Source organism: Triturus cristatus, chromosome 6 (genome assembly GCF_964204655.1).
Source record: "Triturus cristatus chromosome 6, aTriCri1.1, whole genome shotgun sequence".
Classification (NCBI taxonomy): domain Eukaryota; kingdom Metazoa; phylum Chordata; class Amphibia; order Caudata; family Salamandridae; genus Triturus; species Triturus cristatus.
In genome coordinates this window covers 1820241650-1820263374 of record NC_140589.1, presented here as the reverse complement: position 1 = coordinate 1820263374, position 21725 = coordinate 1820241650, and the positions used below count along the sequence as shown (strand labels likewise).

Sequence of the window (21725 nt, the reverse complement as noted above, 5' to 3'; positions counted from 1 at the left end):
GTTGGAAGGTTTACCACTGGATGGTTTGTATGATGAGGACCAGTTTTTAAAAATCCCAGAGTCAGGATGCCCCAAAGTTAAAATTTGGTCCCCTTTGGCGATCCAGATGAGTTGTCTCACCATCAGGCACAGTCTTCGTGCCTGTAATGGGAGAGCATCATCTGCGACTTCGAATAGCCACACATTCTATAGTAAGAACAAGGGGTCCATAGTAGATTATATTTTAATTAATTCAAATTTTTGGGACATGATGGTGGACTTTAAGATAATTCCTCGTATTGATAGCGATCACTCCGCCCTTATGGTGGAACTTAAAGCATTGAACGCAGGGAGTCTGTCGGATACGAGTAACCCCCCTGACCCTAGGCTTGTGGTCTCTTATTGTAGAAAGAGAGTGAAATGGTCTAATTTTATTGAATCAGAAATAAAAATGGCCACTTTATATGATGCCTTGCTTCCGGTTTTTATAGATGCATCCAACCTGTCTAACTTGGCCAATGAGAGCCAAGACCTCCAGCTGGCCCAATCAAATTTTGATGAACTGGGTAAAATTACCTATGATTTCTTTTTCCCAATTAAAAAACGGAAAAAAGATAAACAGCCCACCCATCCTTGGTATAATAGCTTGTGCCGTAAGGTAAAAAAGGAACTGGTAACAGCTATTAAAAATCGAGACCGTTCTACAATAAGGATGGTAAGAGCTCAATACAAATCTGTTATAAATAAAACAAAACAAAGCTGGGAAGCTGAAAATTGGGCTACTATGAAAATTGCACTGGGTGATAGAGACATGAGGAGTTTTTGAGGAATAGCTAATTCAGGTACAACTACTTTACGCAGTGCGGTCGAACCAAATTTAGACGAACAGACCTGGCGCACCCACTTCGAAACTCTGTACGCTAAGGAACCTGAAGTTGCCCGTACCCATGCCTGTGACTCATTAATTTCTGGCACAGCGATCAGCGAAGATTTAGATCCTTTATTTGAAGATGATCCGACATTAACCATCTCTATAAAGGAAATAAACATTGCACTAGCTAGTATAGCTCCGGGCAAAGCCCCAGGGTTGGATAAGATACCTGGTGATTTATTTAAAAGCGAACCCGTCATCTGGGCTCCTTATCTTTGGATGCTTTTTAATGCAATTATGCAAGGCATGAAGATTCCTAAAAGTTGGTTAGGTGCGGAAATAATTCCGATTTTTAAAAAGGGTTCCCCACTTCTTCCGACCAATTACAGACCTATAAGTCTGATAGACATCCCCCCAAAAATTTTTGCGAGAGTTCTCCTCCTCAGACTACAGTCATGGATGGAGGAGAGGGATATTTTGTCTATACTACAGGCTGGTTTCAGAGAAAAATTATCAACTCTGGACCAAGTCTTAAGACTGCAATTATTATACTGGAAAACTGTCTGTTTACAGGGGGGATAGTCTTTATTTAATATTTGTTGATCTTAGATCAGCATTCGACTTGGTCCCGAGAGAGAAACTATGGTCTGTTTTAGGAAGGATGGGGGTTCCTATTTATTTAATACACCTTTTTAAACGTTTACACAAATGCAATTACGCCCAAATTAGGTATGGAAAGGATGGTAATCTTACTGCTCCTATTCCAATTAATCGTGGAGTAAGACAGGGTTGCGTTCTCGCACCCACCCTGTTTAGTCTCTACATTAACGGCCTAATTGATACCCTGTCAGCAGCAAAAGATTTAGATGCCCCCGAGCTAACCACTCGCAGAATTTCGGCTATGATGTTTGCCGACGACACCCTTTTGGTTGCTAAATCAGCCATGGGGATACAAAAGGTTTTGGATAAATTCGAAGAGTTTTGGAGGGATCGTGGCTTAGAAATAAACCTTCAGAAAACAAAATTTATGGCATTTAATTGCCCAAAAAGCACACGTCCCAATCCATGCCTAAATGGTAAACCGCTCGAAAGGGTGTCATCTTTTGTGTATCTGGGACTTACAATTACTGAGTCTATGGATTGGGGGGCACATATTACAAAATCTACATTAAAACTAGCACAAACCTCAGGAGGGATTATGAAGGTTTTTAACAATTCCAGCAAAAGAAATGTTAGTCCAGCTGTGGAAATTTATAGGGCCCAGGCAAGGGGTGCAGCATTGTATGGTGCAGAATTATGGGGCCACCTAAACACGCCAAAATTATTACAGGTGGAGTACCAATATCTAAGACAATTATTTAGATTGCCCCGTAGTACCCCTTTGGTCCCGTTACGCCTAGACACAGGCATAATGCCAATAGATGAAGTTGTAGGACTTAAACCTATTATGTATTGGCGACGCCTGTGGACAACTCCCGAGCTTATATCTTATAGGGAGGAGCTCACAGAGGTACTAAGGTCTTGTGGTTCTTTGAAAATTCCATGGTTCCACCATATAAGACTTCTCCTAACTAGCCTGGGTCTTGGAGATTGTTGGCTTCATCCTGAGTCTGCTTGTTTATCAATATCAAAGGGTCAAATGAAGGCTTGCTATAGTGATCACAGATTAGCTCAATTTAATAATTCCTCTAGGATTGGGAAATGTACTAGTGCCTTTTTAGAAATCAAAGCATTTTTTTGCTTTGAACCGGCAATTGATCTCATTACTCCACCTGCAGCCAGGAAGCTCTTTTTACAATTCAGATACGGGGTACTCCCATTACGTTGTTTTACATCTAAATGGAGTAAACAAAATCCGACCCATTGTCCTATGTGTGATTACCCCGAGGAAACAGAGCTGCACGTTTTTTTCTGTTGTGCTGGATACCAGAAGGCAAGGAGTCGCTGGTTGGCTCAGATCTGCAGGAATCTTGGCACCAGGTCTTGTTCTGAAGCATTTAGGATACTGAAATCTGATACTGGTATCCCAATAGTTTATTCGGTTGCCGGTTTTTTATTTTCGGCATGGTGCACTAGAAGGGCTCATCTGAGATCCCAAAATGTAACTTGATTGTGTAATTCTATGCTGTAATTGTATTTCTTTTATCCATCATTTATGCATTAGTTTTAAACATAGGATTCTTTTTTTTCCTATTTTTATTGAAAAATGCTTTTTAGTCTAATGTATATATTTATTGTTCCATGAACTCTCTAACAAAAATCCTGTTATCTCTGTCCGAATTTTATGACTCAAAGATTCGATGATTTTCTAAATTTGAAACTGCATGTATAACTCTATTGTTTTTACTTATGTGTATGCACTTTCTAGGACATTTTGTCCGAAATAAAGTTTTTTGACTTGACTTCTAGAGAATTCCCCTTGAAGTGCTCAGGTTTCCTACCTCCCCTGCTCTAGCTCCAGACTAACTACAGGTATGGTATGCATACTTTTGCGTAAAGACAGGACGTAGCCTATTCAGCTGCAAGTTGGGCAGTGCCCAGCTCTGCCTTCCCATCCTGCCTGTGATGGCCCATCCCGACACACCTATGCTGTCTGCTGTGTGTGACTCTCTGGGAGAAATACACAAAGTCCAACTGTTACCAAACCCAGTCATGTGACCCAGACAAAGGCTGCAGGCACTAGTTGGCTAGGTCAAGAAATGCCAGCTTTCTTAAAGGGGCATTTTCAAAATTGTACTTAAAAACCTGACTTTACTACTAAAGAGGATTTTTCATTACAATTCTAAAGACCCCAAACTCGATATGCTTACCTGCTCCCAATTGGAAGTTACAGCTTATTACATGCCATAATGTAATCCTATAGGAGAGGCAGGCCTTGCAGTAGTGAAAAATGATTGTAATACTTTTTCACTACTGGGACACGTAAAACTTAAAAGCGCATGCCCTACTTTGTAAATACACTGCACTCTGTCCCCCGGGCTATGATAGGCCTACCCTTGGGGTGTAAAATAAAGGTTTATACCTCACAAGAGGTTTCCTTTGCTAGGTCAACAGGGCAGTTCAAAATTGCACAAACAGGCTGCAATGAAAGACCTGAGACATGTTTGAAAGGCTCCTTGAGTTGGTGGCACATTCAGTGCTGCAGGCCCAGTAGAGATTTAACGTACAGGCCCTGGGTACATTTAGTACCAATTTATCAGGGACTTACAAGTAAATTAAATGCGCCAGTTGGGTACATGCCAATTTCAACATTTGGTTAAGTAGAGAGCACAAGTACTTTAGGCACTGATTAGCAGTGGTAAAGTGCACAGAGTCCTAAAAGCCAACAAAAACAGGTATAGAAAAGAGGAGGGTAAAGGACAAAGTTTGGATGGGGACTATACCCATTAACCATGCATGGGACATCCGTGTCCAAACTAAGGTCCTGATATTTTTGACATCATTTAACGAATCTCAGAAAAAACGTCTATTTATCTATTAAAAAGATCCCTGGGACAGCCTAAATATGGCATTTCCCATTTTAAGACACAGCAAAACCTGCTGAATGGAATAACACCAAACCTGGGACACAAATAGCACTGTAGTGAGATTATGGTATTTTGGGATTTGGTGTAAATCTTTTCAGTGGTTTGATATATTTGCATTCCAAATAGGTCTCATGCAACTCAGTGAGGTTAATCCTTTATATATCTTGATGGATATTTCGGGAATTTTCTGCAAAACTGCATCCAGGGAGAGTTCCAGGATAAAAACGTGAATAAATATTCAAATTTGATTGGACTACAGAGCATTTTCTGCCATTGGGCTTTCCAGTATTTGCGGATCCCGGATGTATTAGAAGATCAGAGGGATGCGCTTGGCTGGCCATGTCTGGAAATTTTGTTGAGGCCACCATTATATGATGAAAAGGAACAGCCAACATAGAGGGGACCAAAGACTTTTTAAGGCATGGGCAAAGTGGGTTCTGGCCCAGGGCCCCACTCTTTCAGATGACCCCCTGATAGAGCCAGCTATGTTCTGCAGAGAGACTTGCCCTGCTGACCTTAAAATACCCTTTAAACAGATTTTTGTAAATAGCGTTTTTCAATCATTTATTTATAATGTGTGAGAGTCTATTACACTCATTTTGCAGACAAACTGTGTTTATGTTTCATGCAACATCCATATAAAAAGTTTCCTTTAGATCAATACAGGACCTCACATGTCTGAAAGGGGAGGGTGTGATAGAGATTATTTGCAGTAATATTAGTGGGCTGCTGCTGTGTTACAATTCTGAAAACACACCTCTCTATCCCTGAACATCATATGTACACACACATTTAGAATTTGACCAAAGAGGACATAAAAGAGCTGAAACTGGATCATAAAATCAAAGTTGTTCCGAACTTGCACCCCCAAAAACATTTTGCCCAGCACACCCCCCGGCAGGACAGTGGGCCTTGGAGTGACACCTGCCATAGAGCATAGCACAGAGATACCAAAGGGGATGATGGACGGAACACTTGAGCAAATCAAACACTCACCCCCAGTCAACTGATCTGGGTTTAATCCATCATCATTCTTTAGGTCATTCCACCACCCCAGTTCGAACATGGCCATATGCAAATCAGTCTGACCCTGTGCCCCATGGGAACAGTCCAGCCTGAACTGTCAAGCCATGTCTTCCCTGGACCAGAAACAAGCATCCTGGGACCAGTTTCGGGTTCATAACCCTCATCAGCCAGGCTATCTTGAATCCAGTGGCAAAGTGAGCAAGGGACCCACGTCTGGGCATACCCTGCCAACTTAGGGCGAACAAAGCGATAACAAAGGGGTTGATGGACGGAACGCTTGAGCAAATTAAGCACTCACCCCCATTCAAATGAATAGAGCACAGCACAGCTGGACGATTGTGGCTCTGAGTCACTGGAGGGAACCGGGGAGTAAGATCCGTCTGCAGAGACATCAGGTGGTAAGGTGCACGGGGAGACTAAAAGCACTCAATCCTGGCCCGCATACGTGCCTGGGCCTTCTCCCATCTACCCCCCGCCCTCACTCGCTGCCACCGGAGTTGAATCACTGCGCGACTGGGCATACGCGGCCGCCACATCACTGGTGTAACAGGCAAGGGTCAGAGGTGACACACGTGCGAGAGGGTCACCCAGGGAGCACACTGCAGAGACAGCGAATCTCCAGGCAAAGCCCCAAGTATAGTGGCCCTTCACTGGAGTGTGTGAAGTTGTGCACCTGTCCGGCAGTGCCTAGGGACTACGCAGAAGCCGGATATGGCGACACCGCTCTGAGACTGGCACCAGATGTAAACTGAAGCGAGAGCTTGTGGGTGGCCACACAAACTGGGCACGCTCACTAGTGGCTCTAACCCGGGAGTGTGGCTCTGCGGATACCTGTACCGCTAAGCCGCTTCACCAAACCTAACAGCTGCAAGATAATAATTAGCATACAATCAACAGGATGGGCAGGCAGCGTGGTGGGCCGGGAGTGGCTGCCGGGCCACCAGCAGATGTAACCGGGCAGACCGGCCTGGATCAGGGTGAGACAGGCCCCGCTGGATCTCCCACGCTGGAGTGCAAGCTCAACGGCGTGCTTAAAGAGGTTAAACAGATTGGGACTTTGCTGTCGCAAACTCATACATTCCTGGAGGGTCGTATCGACAAGGTAACATCTGACTTTATGTTGTTGCATGCAGATCACCGCAAGTTAACAGGCAGAGTAACCGAGGTGGAGGCAGAGTAACAGGAAGCCCTCCCAGCCCTAAAAACAGTGTCTGTGGTGAAACACACACTCACCGAGCAACTACGCTCACTGGAACACAGACTGGACGATTTTGAAGGCCACTCCCGGCGCAACAATGTTCGAGTTATTGGTCCACCGGAATGCTCAGAGGGCCGGAACCTGGTCACATACACTGAGCAATGGCTGAAAACCCTGATGCCAGCGGAGACACTCTCTCCTTTCTTTGCAGTGGAGCTACTCACAGAGTGCCCTCGGGCCGGCCACCGCCGGATGCCGGGCTGCGGCCCTTCCTGTTCCGACTGCTCTATTTCAAAGAACGGTATGCAGTGCTGCGAGAGGTACGCAGGATGGAGGCAGTCACAGTGGACAATGCATCGGTCCTCTTCTTCCCGGACTATGCCCTGGGGGTGCAGAGTACAACCCTGGCTGTGAAAAAGCTAATGCGTGAGCTCGAAATTGGATACTCTCTTCTCTTTCCTGCGAGACTGCGGGTAATCGCAGAAGGCTCTGCTCACTTTTTCAATAACGCTGAGGAAACCTGGAACTGGCTGGAAGCAGCAGGGCATTACACCTCCCGAGTCGGCATGGGGACGCCACTCCAAGCACCCGGGGCAGCCAAAAACAGAGGCGCAGGAGGATCAGAAGTTCACCCACGTGCCGACACCCAATCCTTGACCAGGACCAAATTTTACAAGAACGACGGGAGGCGCTGAAGACTGCAGCCATGATGCGGAACGCCAAAACCACTGGGAACTCAGATGCCTCCTCGGTGCACTCCCTCAGCGAGAGCGGCTCATCTGCGATGTGGCCAGCTGGAGAGAGTTCTCAGAGACTTCCAATAGTGACTCCGCAAACTGCTGATGATTTGATGTAGGGCCAATTAGTGTCTCCTGAGAGATTCTGAAACCTTGACACATACATGCATACATTATTTGCACTCACAGGCCGCGTAAACGTAGTAAACTATTGCCTCCACCAAGCCCCACGATCTACAGCTGTAGGCCACAGTCACGTTCATATACCACATCCCGCATCACGGAAAGCCAGCCACTGTGCAGTTCCACTTGCATGCAGAATTAGGGCCTCAAGCATTCGTGGACCCCGCAGTCTTTGGCTGTCTTAGCACACCCCCGATAGTAAGCATGGCACACACAGCTGACACCCGCCAAATGGCGCAGTTCACAGTTTGGCCAGATACATGTTGTCCCTCTGCTCGGTTACAGTTGTGGAGCGTGATGCTTCTTCCCCTGTTAGTTTAATTTCAGAGTACTATTGTATCGCAGCAGCCACTGAAGATATGCCCACTACCTGGAATGTATGCGTGTTTCCTGTGGTCTGAGCCCCCAACAACATGTCTCCTATATCCGTTTTCACCCCACATTGATGAACTATGCCGCCTACCACCATAGTTACCTGGAATGTTAGAGGCATGCATACACCAGCACGCAGGCACGAAACATATGCTTACATAAACGCCACGCATCCCACATAGCGCTGTTACAGGAAATGCACTTCGAGCAGCCAGAGATACGTAGGCTTCAACAAAGATGGAGAGGCCAAATATTGGCCACGGGCTATTCCTCTTATGCTGGGGTGCCCTCATCTGGATCCGTCCAGGCACACCTTACACATCTGAAGAGACTGAGATAGACATTTACAGCCACTATGTACTGTCACGCAGTTGTCTAGATGGGAGACAGATAGTCACAGGGTCCATTTATGCCCCAAATACTGACCAGGTGGTATTTTGGCAGACACTTTCAGGCACACTGTCCCGCTGGTGTGACATTCCTTGGTTACTGGGGGGAGATTTTAATGCAGTGCTGAACACAAACCTAGATAGATCCTTCCCACCACTACAGAGCACAACTGCCGCATCACACGCTAAGGGCCTAGGAGAATGGCTACGTCACTGGGGCCTCAAGGACTTGTGGAGGACACTGCACCCGCGTGATCACCAATACTTGCATTACTCTCACCCACATGGACTGCACGTTTGCATTGACCGGTTTGCAGGGAGTGAGATGCTGCTTGCTAAGTGCACCCATGTGAAATATATGGGCCCCACGCACTCTGATCACAGTCCGCACATGGTTCAACTCATAGATAAACAGGCTGTGCAGGTCACCCATGTGTGGAGACTCCAGCCCGTGGAACTAAAAGACCCCCCCTTCAATGTATGGGACTAAACTGGAGTTTGCATCGACAGTTCGACCACAAAGCCATATGCATCGAGAATGCCCTTATCCAACTAGAATCGGAAGTAGTGAGAGCGCCTGGTGTCCAGCATGCCTTAGATAAGATGAAATATGAACACACACAGGTCATGGAATGGCTCCGATGCATAAATTATGTTTCACATGCAGCGTGTACCCATGCCATGGCAGACAGAGCCTGGAGACTGCTAGCGTGGTTGATTAGGCAAGAACAGGCACACCCTCAGGCACTTACACAGTGATCGGCATTGGGTCCCTTAATAACTGGTCAGCATGAGGTACATGAGGAGTTCACAGCCCAGTATGCTGGAGTATACAGGTCGGCCCTTCAGGTGACACCCACAGATCTGGATTTGTATCTGTCCCCACTGCCTCTGCCTGTGGTGTTGGCGGAGCAGCGAGCGGAACTAGAGGAACCAATCACGATGCAGGAGGTGGAGGCGGCCATACAGGCGCTGGCGACTGGTAAGGCCCCCGGTACTGACGGCTTCCCCGGCGAGTACTACAAAGCATACCAGTCGGTCCTGGCCCCGCGCCTACTCGCCATGTACCATAGCACGGAGGAGTTGGCTATCATGCCGGAGTCGCTCCATGAATCACTGCTGGTCTCACTCCTCAAACCGGGCAGAGACCCGGAATAGCTGGTCTCCTACTGGCCCCTGGCGTTGTTGAACACAGACTAGAAGGTGCTGGCCAAAATATTAGCGTGCAGACTGGCCCCTCTGGTTCCGCAGCCAGTGTATGCAGACCAAAACGGCTTTTTGGCCACTCGCTGCACATCATTGAATATACGCCGATTCTTTAGGGTGGCACACTATGGTGGTGCGAGGTGGACGCAATCTGGTTGCTTAGTTCTAGATTTGGAAGAGGTGTTCGACACCCTGGAGTAGGACTTTTTATTTGCTGCCCTGGACAGGTATGGGCTGGGGGAGAATTTCCTGCAACTAGTTAAGTTGCTGTACACACAACCCACGGCCAAAATCAAAACAAGCCCTTACGTTTTGCGGGCATTCCCGATTGAGCATGGCACCAGGCAGGGATGCCCACTCTCCCCGCTGCTGTTTGCACTTGCCATCAAGCCACTGGGCATGTCTCTTTGCCAGACCGGTGCAGGATGGGGTATCCCTCTGGGAGATGATACGCATGCAGTGTCACTGTATGCGGACAATCTCTTAATTTATCTCCAAGATATAAGTTGCCCATAGCCAGCAGTCGAGAGGGCGCTATCGGAGTTTGCCTCACTGTCAGGGCTGCATGTAAACTGGGGAAGTCGTGCCTGTATCCCTTTGCTGAGACCACCCCAGACCCGGAGCTGGTGCTGGGAGGTACCGGGTACAGTGGCAAGATCCAACCTTCTGTTATTTGGGGATTTGTATCTTTCGCCAACAAGATGACCTCCTGGAGGGTAATCTCATGCGGGCTGTGACGGCGGTGAGGTCTCAGATGTCTTTCTGGCGCACTCTCCCTTTAGCCACTGTGGGTCGCATAGCACTCCTAAAAATGGTAGTGCTCCCACAGCTGCTTTATCATTTTACAAATTTGCCAGTGTACGTCCGACCCTCCTTTTTCCATACCCTAGAGCACGATCTGAGGCAATTTTTATGGCATGGAACACGTAATAGGGTATCGTTAGTGAAACTTTATTTACCTGTTGACCTTGGGGGATTGGCAGTCCCCAACATGGAGCACTACTATCTGGCATCACAGCTACAGTGGGTGGCCCGCTGGATTGGTGCCGGACAGCTGGCGAACACTGCCACGCAACAGCCTGGTCATACGCAATCACAAATCATATTCTTGTTTCACCCTGGCAGGAAAGGTGCAGCACCAACTCAGCTATTGACTTAGGACGCGTATAGATGTTTTCGCTGAACCCTAAAGATCACAAAGGCAGTCGTGCCCTATGCCCTTTTCCTGCCCATGTTAGGCACACAAGTTCACCGTCGCATTATCTCAGCAATGGAATTAGCCCCTGGGACGAGGCAGGACTACTGATCCTGGGAGACCTTTAGCAGGACCAGTAACTAGTACCATTCCACACACTGGCTGAAGACAGTGGCTTGCCGCAAGGCCAATTCCTCTTATATGCCATACCGACGCAGGCACTGCGTACCTTGTGGGGCGATATAACTCACGAACCTGTAACCCACCTGGTCATTCAATACCTACACGAACTGGGTACGGGCAGACACCTTACTAAATGGTTTGCTGAATCCCTATGCACCCATTCAACACAACCACTGGCATCCATCAGACAGTGCTGGGACACAGATATGCAGAGTCTGTGCACTGATCGCGAATGGTCAGCCATGCTAGAGGGACCTACGCATGCCCCCAGGAATGTGTGGTTTCACTTGATACAGTAATACATACTTCAGAGAGCATTTATAACACCAGCTAAGATTAATAGATATTTCAACCGTGTGGATGCTGGATGCCCCAGATGCGGTCTAGTAGACGCAGACCTATTGTACATGTTGTGGGCTTGCACATCATTCACCTCCTATTGGAGTGCAGTCACAACACACTTGACTAACTGTACGGGCCGCTCCTGGGACACCTGCAGATGAGGCCTATACCGTAGAACAAAAAAGCATAAAGTCACGTCCCAATTTACAGACCTTGGGCCCATTACAGCCAAGCGCTTAATCACTGGGCGCTGGAAGTCGCCAGATCCACCACATGTTAAACCCTGGCTGCAGTCGCTGACATACTGGGCTCAGACGGAGAGTGTGGCACCGCCGCGGAAGGACACACTGGGCCTGCGGGGGACCCCACTGGCGGGAGCATGGGAAGCGATCCTGCTAGATATCCAAAACCCAGAGCAAAATGACCTGGAGGCGCTTGAGTCACCCGCATGATACTCCTGGCTCGGTGGACCGTGGGGCTCGCATAGAATGCGCTGAACACCATTGGGAATCGCGCATGGCAGAAGTCTTCGTTGCCCTGCTGACGCTGCATCTTACGTTCCTACTCAGGAGGACATGTTATTTAAGCTCATTGAATAGCGGCTAGACTCACACAACCTAAACAGGGGGCTAGAAATGAATGTATTAGTAAAACATAACATAACTGTGATGTCGGGGAAACCGGGCCGGGTGGGAGGGCCATCACATTCGTTTGTGATAAGCATATCCCAGCTCATACATTCCCTGTTTCTCTAAGCATTAATGCTCAGTCACATGCAATATGGCGCACAATGTAGAGCATACGCATTTTCCTTTATGTGGATTCTCACTGATGTCTGTCTACCTGTATTCACATGTACATGTGCACAATCTGCTTTGGAGTTTGTCAAACAACATTTAAAAAAATGTTAAAACTGAAGAAAGAAATTTGAACAAAAAAAACAGCTTGGAAAGAATGTTCTGACTCCTAAATTGGCTTTTTAACATGAGGGAAAGCCCCTTTGCAGTTGTAAACCCCGTGCTTTGGTGGATCGTAGCAATTGCGTACACAAATAGGCTTTATAAATGAGGTTGTCAGTCTGGTGATTTTATGGAGGTGGGGTGGTAGCCCTCTCTACTGAGAGACTCTGTAGCGACAATCGTAAAACTGTATATTATTAATACTGAAGCCCATAAATCCCTGAATGGATGGAAGAAGTATTATTTGACAATAAACATCTAGGAAACAGATACAAAGTGGATCTATGCTTAACAATAAAATGTGTCCAGAAACAAAGGTTTAATCAAAAAAATGTATAATTTTATTCTGTTTATAGATTTTGATAAAAATTGAAATATAGAAAAATATCTTTACTATAAATATAAGGATCAATAAGAATACATCATTATTTTGTTCAAGTGCAATTACTAACTAGTGCCTCCTGCAGCTTGTACAATTTGATATACATACAATGATATACTTGGTTGCCACCAACATTTGTATCTATTTAGATTGATATACATAAATGTGAGCTAATATTCGTGTTATATCTGAATAAGATCAAACACAAGGTATGTATCAAGGTCTAGAGCATGGAGAAGACATGAGGGTAAGCCAGTACATTATAGGCATCCACCTGTCCTACTATCTAATCATGGCTAACATGGTTATAATCATGTTAGCCATGATTAAATAGTAATTTGAACACAAGTTGGTCGCACACTGCTCGTCACACCAGCAAGTTGCCCCAAAGGACTGTGGTGAATGTAGTGGCGACGGCGGGTACGCCTATGCCACGATGTGTAAAAAGAAAAAAGTATGTGTTGCATTTAGCCATCCCTGGACACGTGTTTCGAGGTAGTTGCCTCTCGTCAGCAGGGAGCAGGACAATGTAAAGGGGTGCCGAGTGGACTGCCAAAATGTAATTAAAACAGGTCAAATACCTCTCATGGCGCGCAGGTGCAGAACCAGGGCTCGTCAGCCCGATAGCTCGCGGGAGCCGTAATAATTTGAACACAAGTTGGTCGCACACTGCTCGTCACACCAGCAAGTTGCCCCAAAGGACTGTGGTGAATGTAGTGGCGACGGCGGGTACGCCTATGCCACGATGTTTAAAAAGAAAAAAGTATGTGTTGCATTTAGCCATCCCTGGACACGTGTTTCGAGGTAGTTGCCTCTCGTCAGCAGGGAGCAGGACAATGTAAAGGGGTGCCGAGTGGACTGCCAAAATGTAATTAAAATAGGTCAAATACCTCTCATGGCGCGCAGGTGCAGAACCAGGGCTCGTCAGCCCGATAGCTCGCGGGAGCCGTAATAATTTGAACACAAGTTGGTCGCACACTGCTCGTCACACCAGCAAGTTGCCCCAAAGGACTGTGGTGAATGTAGTGGCGACGGCGGGTACGCCTATGCCACGATGTGTAAAAAGAAAAAAGTATGTGTTGCATTTAGCCATCCCTGGACACGTGTTTCGAGGTAGTTGCCTCTCGTCAGCAGGGAGCAGGACAATGTAAAGGGGTGCCGAGTGGACTGCCAAAATGTAATTAAAACAGGTCAAATACCTCTCATGGTGCGCAGGTGCAGAACCAGGGCTCGTCAGCCCGATAGCTTGCGGGAGCCGTAATAATTTGAACACAAGTTGGTCGCACACTGCTCGTCACACCAGCAAGTTGCCCCAAAGGACTGTGGTGAATGTAGTGGCGACGGTGGGTACGCCTATGCCACGATGTGTAAAAAGAAAAAAGTATGTGTTGCATTTAGCCATCCCTGGACACGTGTTTCGAGGTAGTTGCCTCTCATCAGCAGGGAGCAGGACAATGTAAAGGGGTGCCGAGTGGACTGCCAAAATGTAATTAAAACAGGTCAAATACCTCTCATGGCGCGCAGGTGCAGAACCAGGGCTCGTTAGCCCGATAGCTCGCGGGAGCCGTAATAATTTGAACACAAGTTGGTCGCACACTGCTCGTCACTTTTGTTAGTATTCAGGCTATTCGAGCCGGTGGAGCTGACGAGCTCTTGGTTACGCACCTGCACGCTACGAGAGGTACTATACCTGAGAACACTTATTTTAGCAGCCTACACAGCAACCCTACACACTCACCTACTCCCTGCTGACGAGAGGCAACTACCTCGAAACACGTGTCCAGGGATGGCTAACGCTACACTTACTTGCACTCATTACTCGGGCATAGGCGTATCCGCCGACGCTGACTTCAAGGACCACAATTCTTTGGGGCAACACGCTGGTAGGTGTAGCAGTGTGCGACCAATTGGACTTTTATGATTAAATAGTAGGACAGTTGAACAAGATAATGATGTATTCTATATTTAAAGTAAAGATATTTTTCTATATTTCAATTTTTATCAAAATCTATAAACAGAATAAAATTATATATTTTTTGACTAAACCTTTGTTTCTGGACACATATTATTGTTAAGCATAGATCCACTTTGTATCTGTTTCCTACATGTTTATTGTCAAATAATGTTTTCACCCTCATGTAGGAAATGCATTTCAGGGGTACCCCCTCTTTTCCACCAATAGATGGAAGGAGTAAACAGGATTGTTATGACCCTCTATATCTCATGCTCTCCTGTCTGCGTCTCGAGCTGGGCTCGAGTATGGAATCTTGTGTCGCATTCCAGGACGGTTGGAGATTAGGGACAGAGGAGAGAGGTGGACGCTCATAAGGCTGGTGGTTGCTCATTTCCATGTACTTACAATAAAGCCATTTGAAAGTAAACTTGCCTGGATCTACCTTATAATATTAGCAACGATCGAGCCAATCTGGTCAGCAATTCTGAGGTGAGGCTAGTCAGAACAGTTTTTCTTCAGTACGTGATGCACGCTGACCTTTGCACACCAGAGGCTCAGCGTGCATCACGGAGCACAGTAAAGGACACAGGTGTACTCAGGAGTGATCGGATGTGATTGGAAACGAGCACTGTATAATGTGAGAAATGCTCTAACTTTCGCTTGTTGTTTGAACAACTTTTGGGGCAACCAGCCAGCACGCATGTGCGTCCTGACGCGCATCCTCAACGACCATCTTGTTCCCTTATATTTGTCACAAAACAAGGTCAGGAAGGCATTCTGATCAGTTATTTTTCACAACACCCATCTTGTTTGCCTGGACTTGGGACAATTCATAGACAGGCATGCAAACTTCATAAAGATTGTGCTTTAAATGTATTTTAAGTCCCTTTTCTTATTTTGTTGCTAATTTTAAATGGAAAAGATCCAAAGACAATAACATATACAAGTATAAGGAACACACCACAGTTCCCACAGTTTGCGTTTTTTTTTGCATCGGAACAAAGTGTACTAGTGGATTTTTGTATAATAAACTCAAATATGCAGGGCATCAGTCCTCCATTACCTTTTGTGCAGTCTCTAGGTGAGCCACCTGTACCTCGGAAAGAATGGTTCAGAGCATTTAATGCATTTTTGGGTTCAATTGATGGTTTTACATTTAAACCAGAAAGGAAGAAGTGACTCTTGGAATATTTCGTGGGCATGGAAGGCAAAGAAATACTTGTGCACCTACTGGATCAAGTGGTGGAAGATATGGATGAGTATAAATTAGCTGTAGCAAAACTTCAGAAACACTTCTACAAATCTCCAAACTTAATTTTCAGAAGGCATACGTTTTTTTCTAGAGAGCAGTCAGCTGCAGAATCAGTTGACATCTATGTGGCTTCTGTATGAGTTCCAGAGGCTAAGTGTGAGTTGGAGACATTCCTCAGAGACTAACTGGTAACTAGACGATACAACAAAAAAAAAATACGTTTACTCACCTGCAAGAATTCTTCGCTTGATGAGGTGGTCAACATCGCTAACTATGCAGGATTAGAAAAAGTCAGTCAAAGAATTGACTAAGAACACTGAAGAAGCAATACTTCTAGTGAAACCTAACAATCTCTGTTCAACAAAGTGACTGACAAGATGAAAAAGTGGAAGCGGTGCATGCTTACATTGTGGTTTAAGTTTCACGTGGCTTCATTTAAACATTGCCCTGCTGTGAGTAAAACATTTCTCAAATGTGGCACGTCTGACAATTTTCCCAAAGTATGCCATTCTCAAACACACCAAAACAATGTGAACATTGTGGATAGAGAACAAGATTTAGCCCATAGTATTGATAATATGCTTTTGTGTGTAAGAGTGCATGAGAAGGATATCCCTAAGGGAAAGGATCCCATTGATGATTTTATTCATTTATGATAAAAGTGTACACTTATTAACTGATTCGAGATAAAAAATATAATGAATATTTCTAAAAATACATATTCTATTAAGAACTTTGAGAACAAGTTAGAAATACCAGATATTAGACCATTTGGGGATAATGATAAAATAATTGATCTGGAAGGTTTTTTCAATGAAGTGATACAACTCAGAGGCCAAAAGGTTCAAGGTAAAGGTTATGTTTCTCAGCATGGTCCTGACATCCTGGGTTGGCTTCGCCAAGGGCGTTTTGGGATTATTTTAAAACCTGGACAAACAAATCAGATATTAGTGATGGAAGAGTGTAGAACACCCATTACTAGTAATGATCTGGGATTAGTATTGATGGAGAATGGAGAGATTTTTTAGGACAAACTGGGCTAATTGAGTGGATTTTAGCATGTTATTATTCTAAAAAGAAAATAGCATACCAATTAACCATGAACTTAGATGTATTCCTCTGAGCATTAGAGGCAAAATAGACGATCTCTTTTTGCAATTATGTCATGATGGTGTCATAGAACCAGTGGAATCTTCCTTATGATTGTCCACAATCGTAATGGCGTGGAATAATAATGATGACTTGAGGATGTGTATCGACCTGAGGAGTCTTAATAAGACCATATGGGTGGATGGACATCCGTTGCCTTGTACTGAGGAAATGATTACCACTTTGACTGGTGCTAACTGATTTCAGACAATGGGGTGCAATTTGTATCAGATGATATGGTAAGATTTTTTAAAGATGCTGGCATTATGAACAACAGATTTAGTCTTTAACACCCCCACATTAGTGGTCAAGTAGAGAGGGCCAATAGGTTAGTCACTGAATGTGTCAGAAGAGCAATCGTTGAGGGGGTGGACATTGGTGATGCTTTGCAAGCCATGATACGGTCTTATCGCAACACTGCCCATTGCGTAACTGGAATCTCAACCTTTCAAGCACTTAGGGGAAGGTATTCTCATGATTATTTGAAACTGGCATGGTTGAGCAATTTATCTAAACTTGGAGCAGGTTTTGATATCAAGCAACATGTGGGTAACATGCGTGAAAGACTGAGCAAAGCCAATTCAGAAGTAAAAACAGATGCGATGAGTGCAGAAAAACTAAATGTATTCATTTCAAGGAGGAGATTGGGTCTGTATCAGGTACAGAGTGTCAAGGTAGTGAAAGGTATGGTGAAGAATGGTGCACTTTTACAAGTGGTGGAGTGAATGTAAATGAGAGTGCGGTAAGGCTGGAAAACAGACAATAGTGGAATGTTGCCAGCGTAGTGAAAGTTCTGCATCCGCATGTTCCTGAGAAAGAAAATTAATACTCTAAAACTGTGAGTGGGGAAGGTCGCTGTATTCATGAAAAGCATGCAGCTAAGGTACCTGGGAAATTTTAGTATTTTGTCATGATGTCATTCAATGTTAGAAACATGCTCTTCATATATATTACTGTTTGATGTATTTGTAGATCAGTATTGCCTTATGGTTGGGCACAGCAATATGTTTTTTACTTTCTTGCTTTTATATATCCTTTATGAAACTATCTATGTTTTTTACTGTTATTTATCGTTGTATTTATTTATTAGTTGGAATGGTTTACTATATAAGGTTTTACTCTTAAGTTATTGTAAATGAGGGAGATGTGTTCTGTCCTTCTATATCTCGTGGTCGTCTGTCTCTGCGTCTCTAGCCAGGATGGAGTGTGGAATCCAGTAGGGTTGGAGATCCGGGACAGAGGAGAGAGGAGGCCGCTCATGGGGCTGGTGGTTGCCCATTACCATTAACATGTACTTACAACAAAGCCATTTGTAAGTAAACACCTGAATCTACCTTATAATAAATATCATACAACTATCTATCACCAGCTTCGCTGGCATAGTGTCCTACCACTCTTGCCCCTTTTGCCCCCACACACCGCTGCAAGGGCCCTGGCAGGCCTGTTCCTAGTAAGCCTCAGGTATGCCCACTGGGTAACTCTGTAGTGCTGATCTACGCTAGCACCCCTAGTTGGTCCACCTTTTCCCTATCCTGTGATTGCTGTGATGTCAGCAAGCCACATGACTCAAAAAAGGGGGGCCTTTCCAGGCGCTTTTATTTTTAGCCGCCTAATATACCTAAATAAGGTGGGGAGGGAAGGTGCATTTCTAGTTCTAATCCCCAAGTTCAGGTGTGTTACAGAGAAAAGCGACAAAGAGGTAAAACTAACAATATATATTGCAACACATCTAAGTACAAAGTTGTGCAAAAGCGGAAGTAAAGCTAGCTGTGCTCAGTCCGATAATGGATTCTCATATTAGGTTTTCGCTGACTGCTCTTTCTGAACTTAAAGAGGCAGGCTGCTGAGCTACAGAGTAAGCAAGGCAACCGGTGGCAGCATCCTAGCATAGGGCACCAAGTTTGGAGACCCTCAGTCTGTCTCCTTGGATGGGTGATATCAGCAAGCCATGTGAACCAAAAAAGAGCCTGTGATCAAGAATGGATGTTTTCAGTATTTCCCCTGAAATCAAACTAAAAGCTAAAGTCTGAGTTCATCCTTAACATAACCTGTGTATTTATGAGGTGCACGTTCACCTACGGGTTTCTTGGCGCTAATTAACAGATGCTTATTGTTCCGCAGTTGAACGGTGCTTGTTTTTATTGACCTCGGAAGGATGGAAAGCTTAGTTGACCTGCCTGAACATGGCACCAAGAAAACAAATACAGATGGACCCATGCAGCGAATGTTTCAGCCCACTGAGCCATCAGGCTTCCCTTACAACGTGTCTGCAATGGTCCTACTTGAAAACTGTAGGCTGGCCTTACATCTCCAGTGCTAATAACACATTTTCAATGAACTTACAGTGGATTGCTGTTCCCATTGTTCTCTAGGGAGTCGCCAATGCGAATTTCCGCTCCATTCATCCGATGGGGGAAGTGGAGTGTGTTAGTGATTGCAACACGGACAACTTGGTATGATTCCACTAAGTCGACCCTCCACCAGGGAGACAGCTGATAGGTGGTGATGGAGCATGAGCCATGGAAATAATCGGAGTCCAGGTTCCCATCTATGGCATTGATCGCTCCCGCTGGGACAGCCCAGCCCAGGAAAACACTTGACTGTGTGGCCCTGCCGCGCACAGCCACATTTCTAGCTGAAAGAAGAAACAACAAGGTTGTGAGCAGCACAGCCTAGAAAGCAGCGTACATTGTGAGCATCAGTGCAGGAATTGGAAAAACCTTTCTCCGGGAACCCATAAATCAGGGACCAAGGTGTTGCTGAGGAAAGGGGGGGGTGGGGGGGGTGGAGTCACAAGAGGTGGAGCTTGAAAAGAAGTCTGACAGACAACTTCATTAAAAACAATCTGCGGCAAACACATTGTGAACCCAAGACAAATGTGGCACCAAATCTGTTCTATCTCACAGAGGGCCTGATTTCAACTTTGGCGCAGTTGTGGCAGCTCTCCGCCAGCACAGCTGCGCCAATGCTGCACAAGGACTGCCCTCCATATTATGAGTTGAACTTGTGTAAGGCTTCACCTTTCCCATGGCGGTGCCTTGAAAACAGGCACTGCAATGGGAACGGCAAAAAAGTTCCATCACGGCATAAACGGTGACTCACGCCGTGCTGGAACTTTAGGGGAGTACAGTTGGGGGACACATGTTGTGCCCCTTGAATGTATCCCCATGGTGGGGGGGATGGGGTGCTTGTAGGGTCCCCTTTGTTCCTCCACTGCCAGCCTTTTCATGGCCGGGCTCCTGCCATGAAATGGCTGGCAGTACTAGTAATATGCATAGCGGGACTATGCCAGTCCCGCTGAGCATCTTACACTGTGGCACAACTCCGCCACCACCAACGAACGACTGATCCCTGGCGCAGCTGGTGGTCCTTCGCCACAACGACTTTTGAAGTCATAATGCGGTGGATGGACCACCATCGCGAGTCTGGCGGTCTTATGATGGCCAGACTCGAAGTCAGGCCCTTAGTTGGTCACAAAGAGGCTGCATTTTATAATATCTTACAGGGTTAAGACACCTGGTGAAGATGTCTTTGTGTGCACAGTAATTTAGAGGGGAGTAGAACAATGGGGAGATAACGCTGGTGGGTAAAGCAGTTCTGGGAGAGTTCTGTGTTTTGTCCAGTCATAGTTTTGACTTTCAAAGTAACATTAAGGGTTAATATGCCTACTGCAAAGCACACCATATAACATACAGATCCAGATCTGTACTTTATGCAGATAAATAAGTGAGCTGCTGCATTTGACACATACATTATTTTGTTACTTTCAGTTTATAAATTGCAATCCTGATATAGGAGAGTGATCTATTTACCAGCATCAAGGAGCTGCACTGAAGTCACAGGTTTAGATTCTTATCGTTTTTTTCTTAATCTGTTCTTATTCTAAGAGTTAAAAGAAGGGTTCCACTGAGAATGAATAAAGACTTGTTAGCAGACACAAACCCAATCACTGTGTTATGTTTTATATCCAGACTTTGTGTTTGTCCGATGCCTTCACTCATAACATATATGGACTAGATGTGATTCCTACACCTTATAACCCTCAGTGGCTTAAGGAATATTTTCTGTATATTGATTTACACACTTGTATGATTGATTGTGTTTCTGTGTGCGATGTAAAGCGCTCTGACACCCTTCACTGGGATCAGTAGCACTATAAAAGAACTAAATAAAAAGTAAATCTGTAGCTCCCATTTTAATCATTACTAGTATAATTATTCTTACAAATATATAAATCTTGCATTCTTACAATGCATGTACATTTCTTACATGGAATGTTAAACAAAGTCGAAAACCTGTCTTTATGTCATAGTTTCTCTAAAGAATTTGTGAAGTGATATGCTTTGTGCCTTTGTTTCCTTCCATTGCATTAGCATCTAGGTTTTAAGCACCAGATGGCTCACTGCCAGAATCATCCGTGAATAAAAGAAGGACTGATGGCCCTTTAAATCAGCCCTTTGTTTTAGGCCTGGCTGGAAGAAAATAAGAAAGCCCCCTCGCTGTCTGCAGGCTGCTGCTTTGATTGGAATGCAGACAACGTGCGGACACTGATGAATTATGTACCTATGTCGGGAAATGACACCAGGATATTTCCCTGTGTTGGCCAGATCCCAGAGTCTGCCCAGAAATAGCTGCCGGAACCAGATCCGACATAATGCTCCTACTTTCCAGCACTGGTTAGGATTATATAGGGAATGTTTCCATAAGGCACAATCCCTAAGGCAATTCCTAAGCAAAAGCTTCCTTGGCCAGCTACATAGTGAGTTATTATTCACCAATTTAAGAAGGCCTGGGACCTGATGCAGAAAGGAGTCTGATCAC

At 45.3% G+C, this 21725-nt stretch overlaps 1 protein-coding gene across 2 annotated transcripts in view; it reads right to left on the bottom strand.

Moving 5' to 3' along the window:
• LOC146822089 (fucolectin-like) overlaps positions 1 to 21725 on the bottom strand; it is a 98977-nt gene that overhangs the window by 18688 nt on the left and 58564 nt on the right. For both annotated transcript variants that reach the window (XM_085613184.1, XM_085613185.1), the window contains exon 3: positions 19248 to 19539. In XM_085613184.1, the coding sequence (XP_085469310.1) occupies positions 19248 to 19539 (292 nt within the window). The remainder of the gene's footprint in view (positions 1 to 19247; positions 19540 to 21725) is intronic.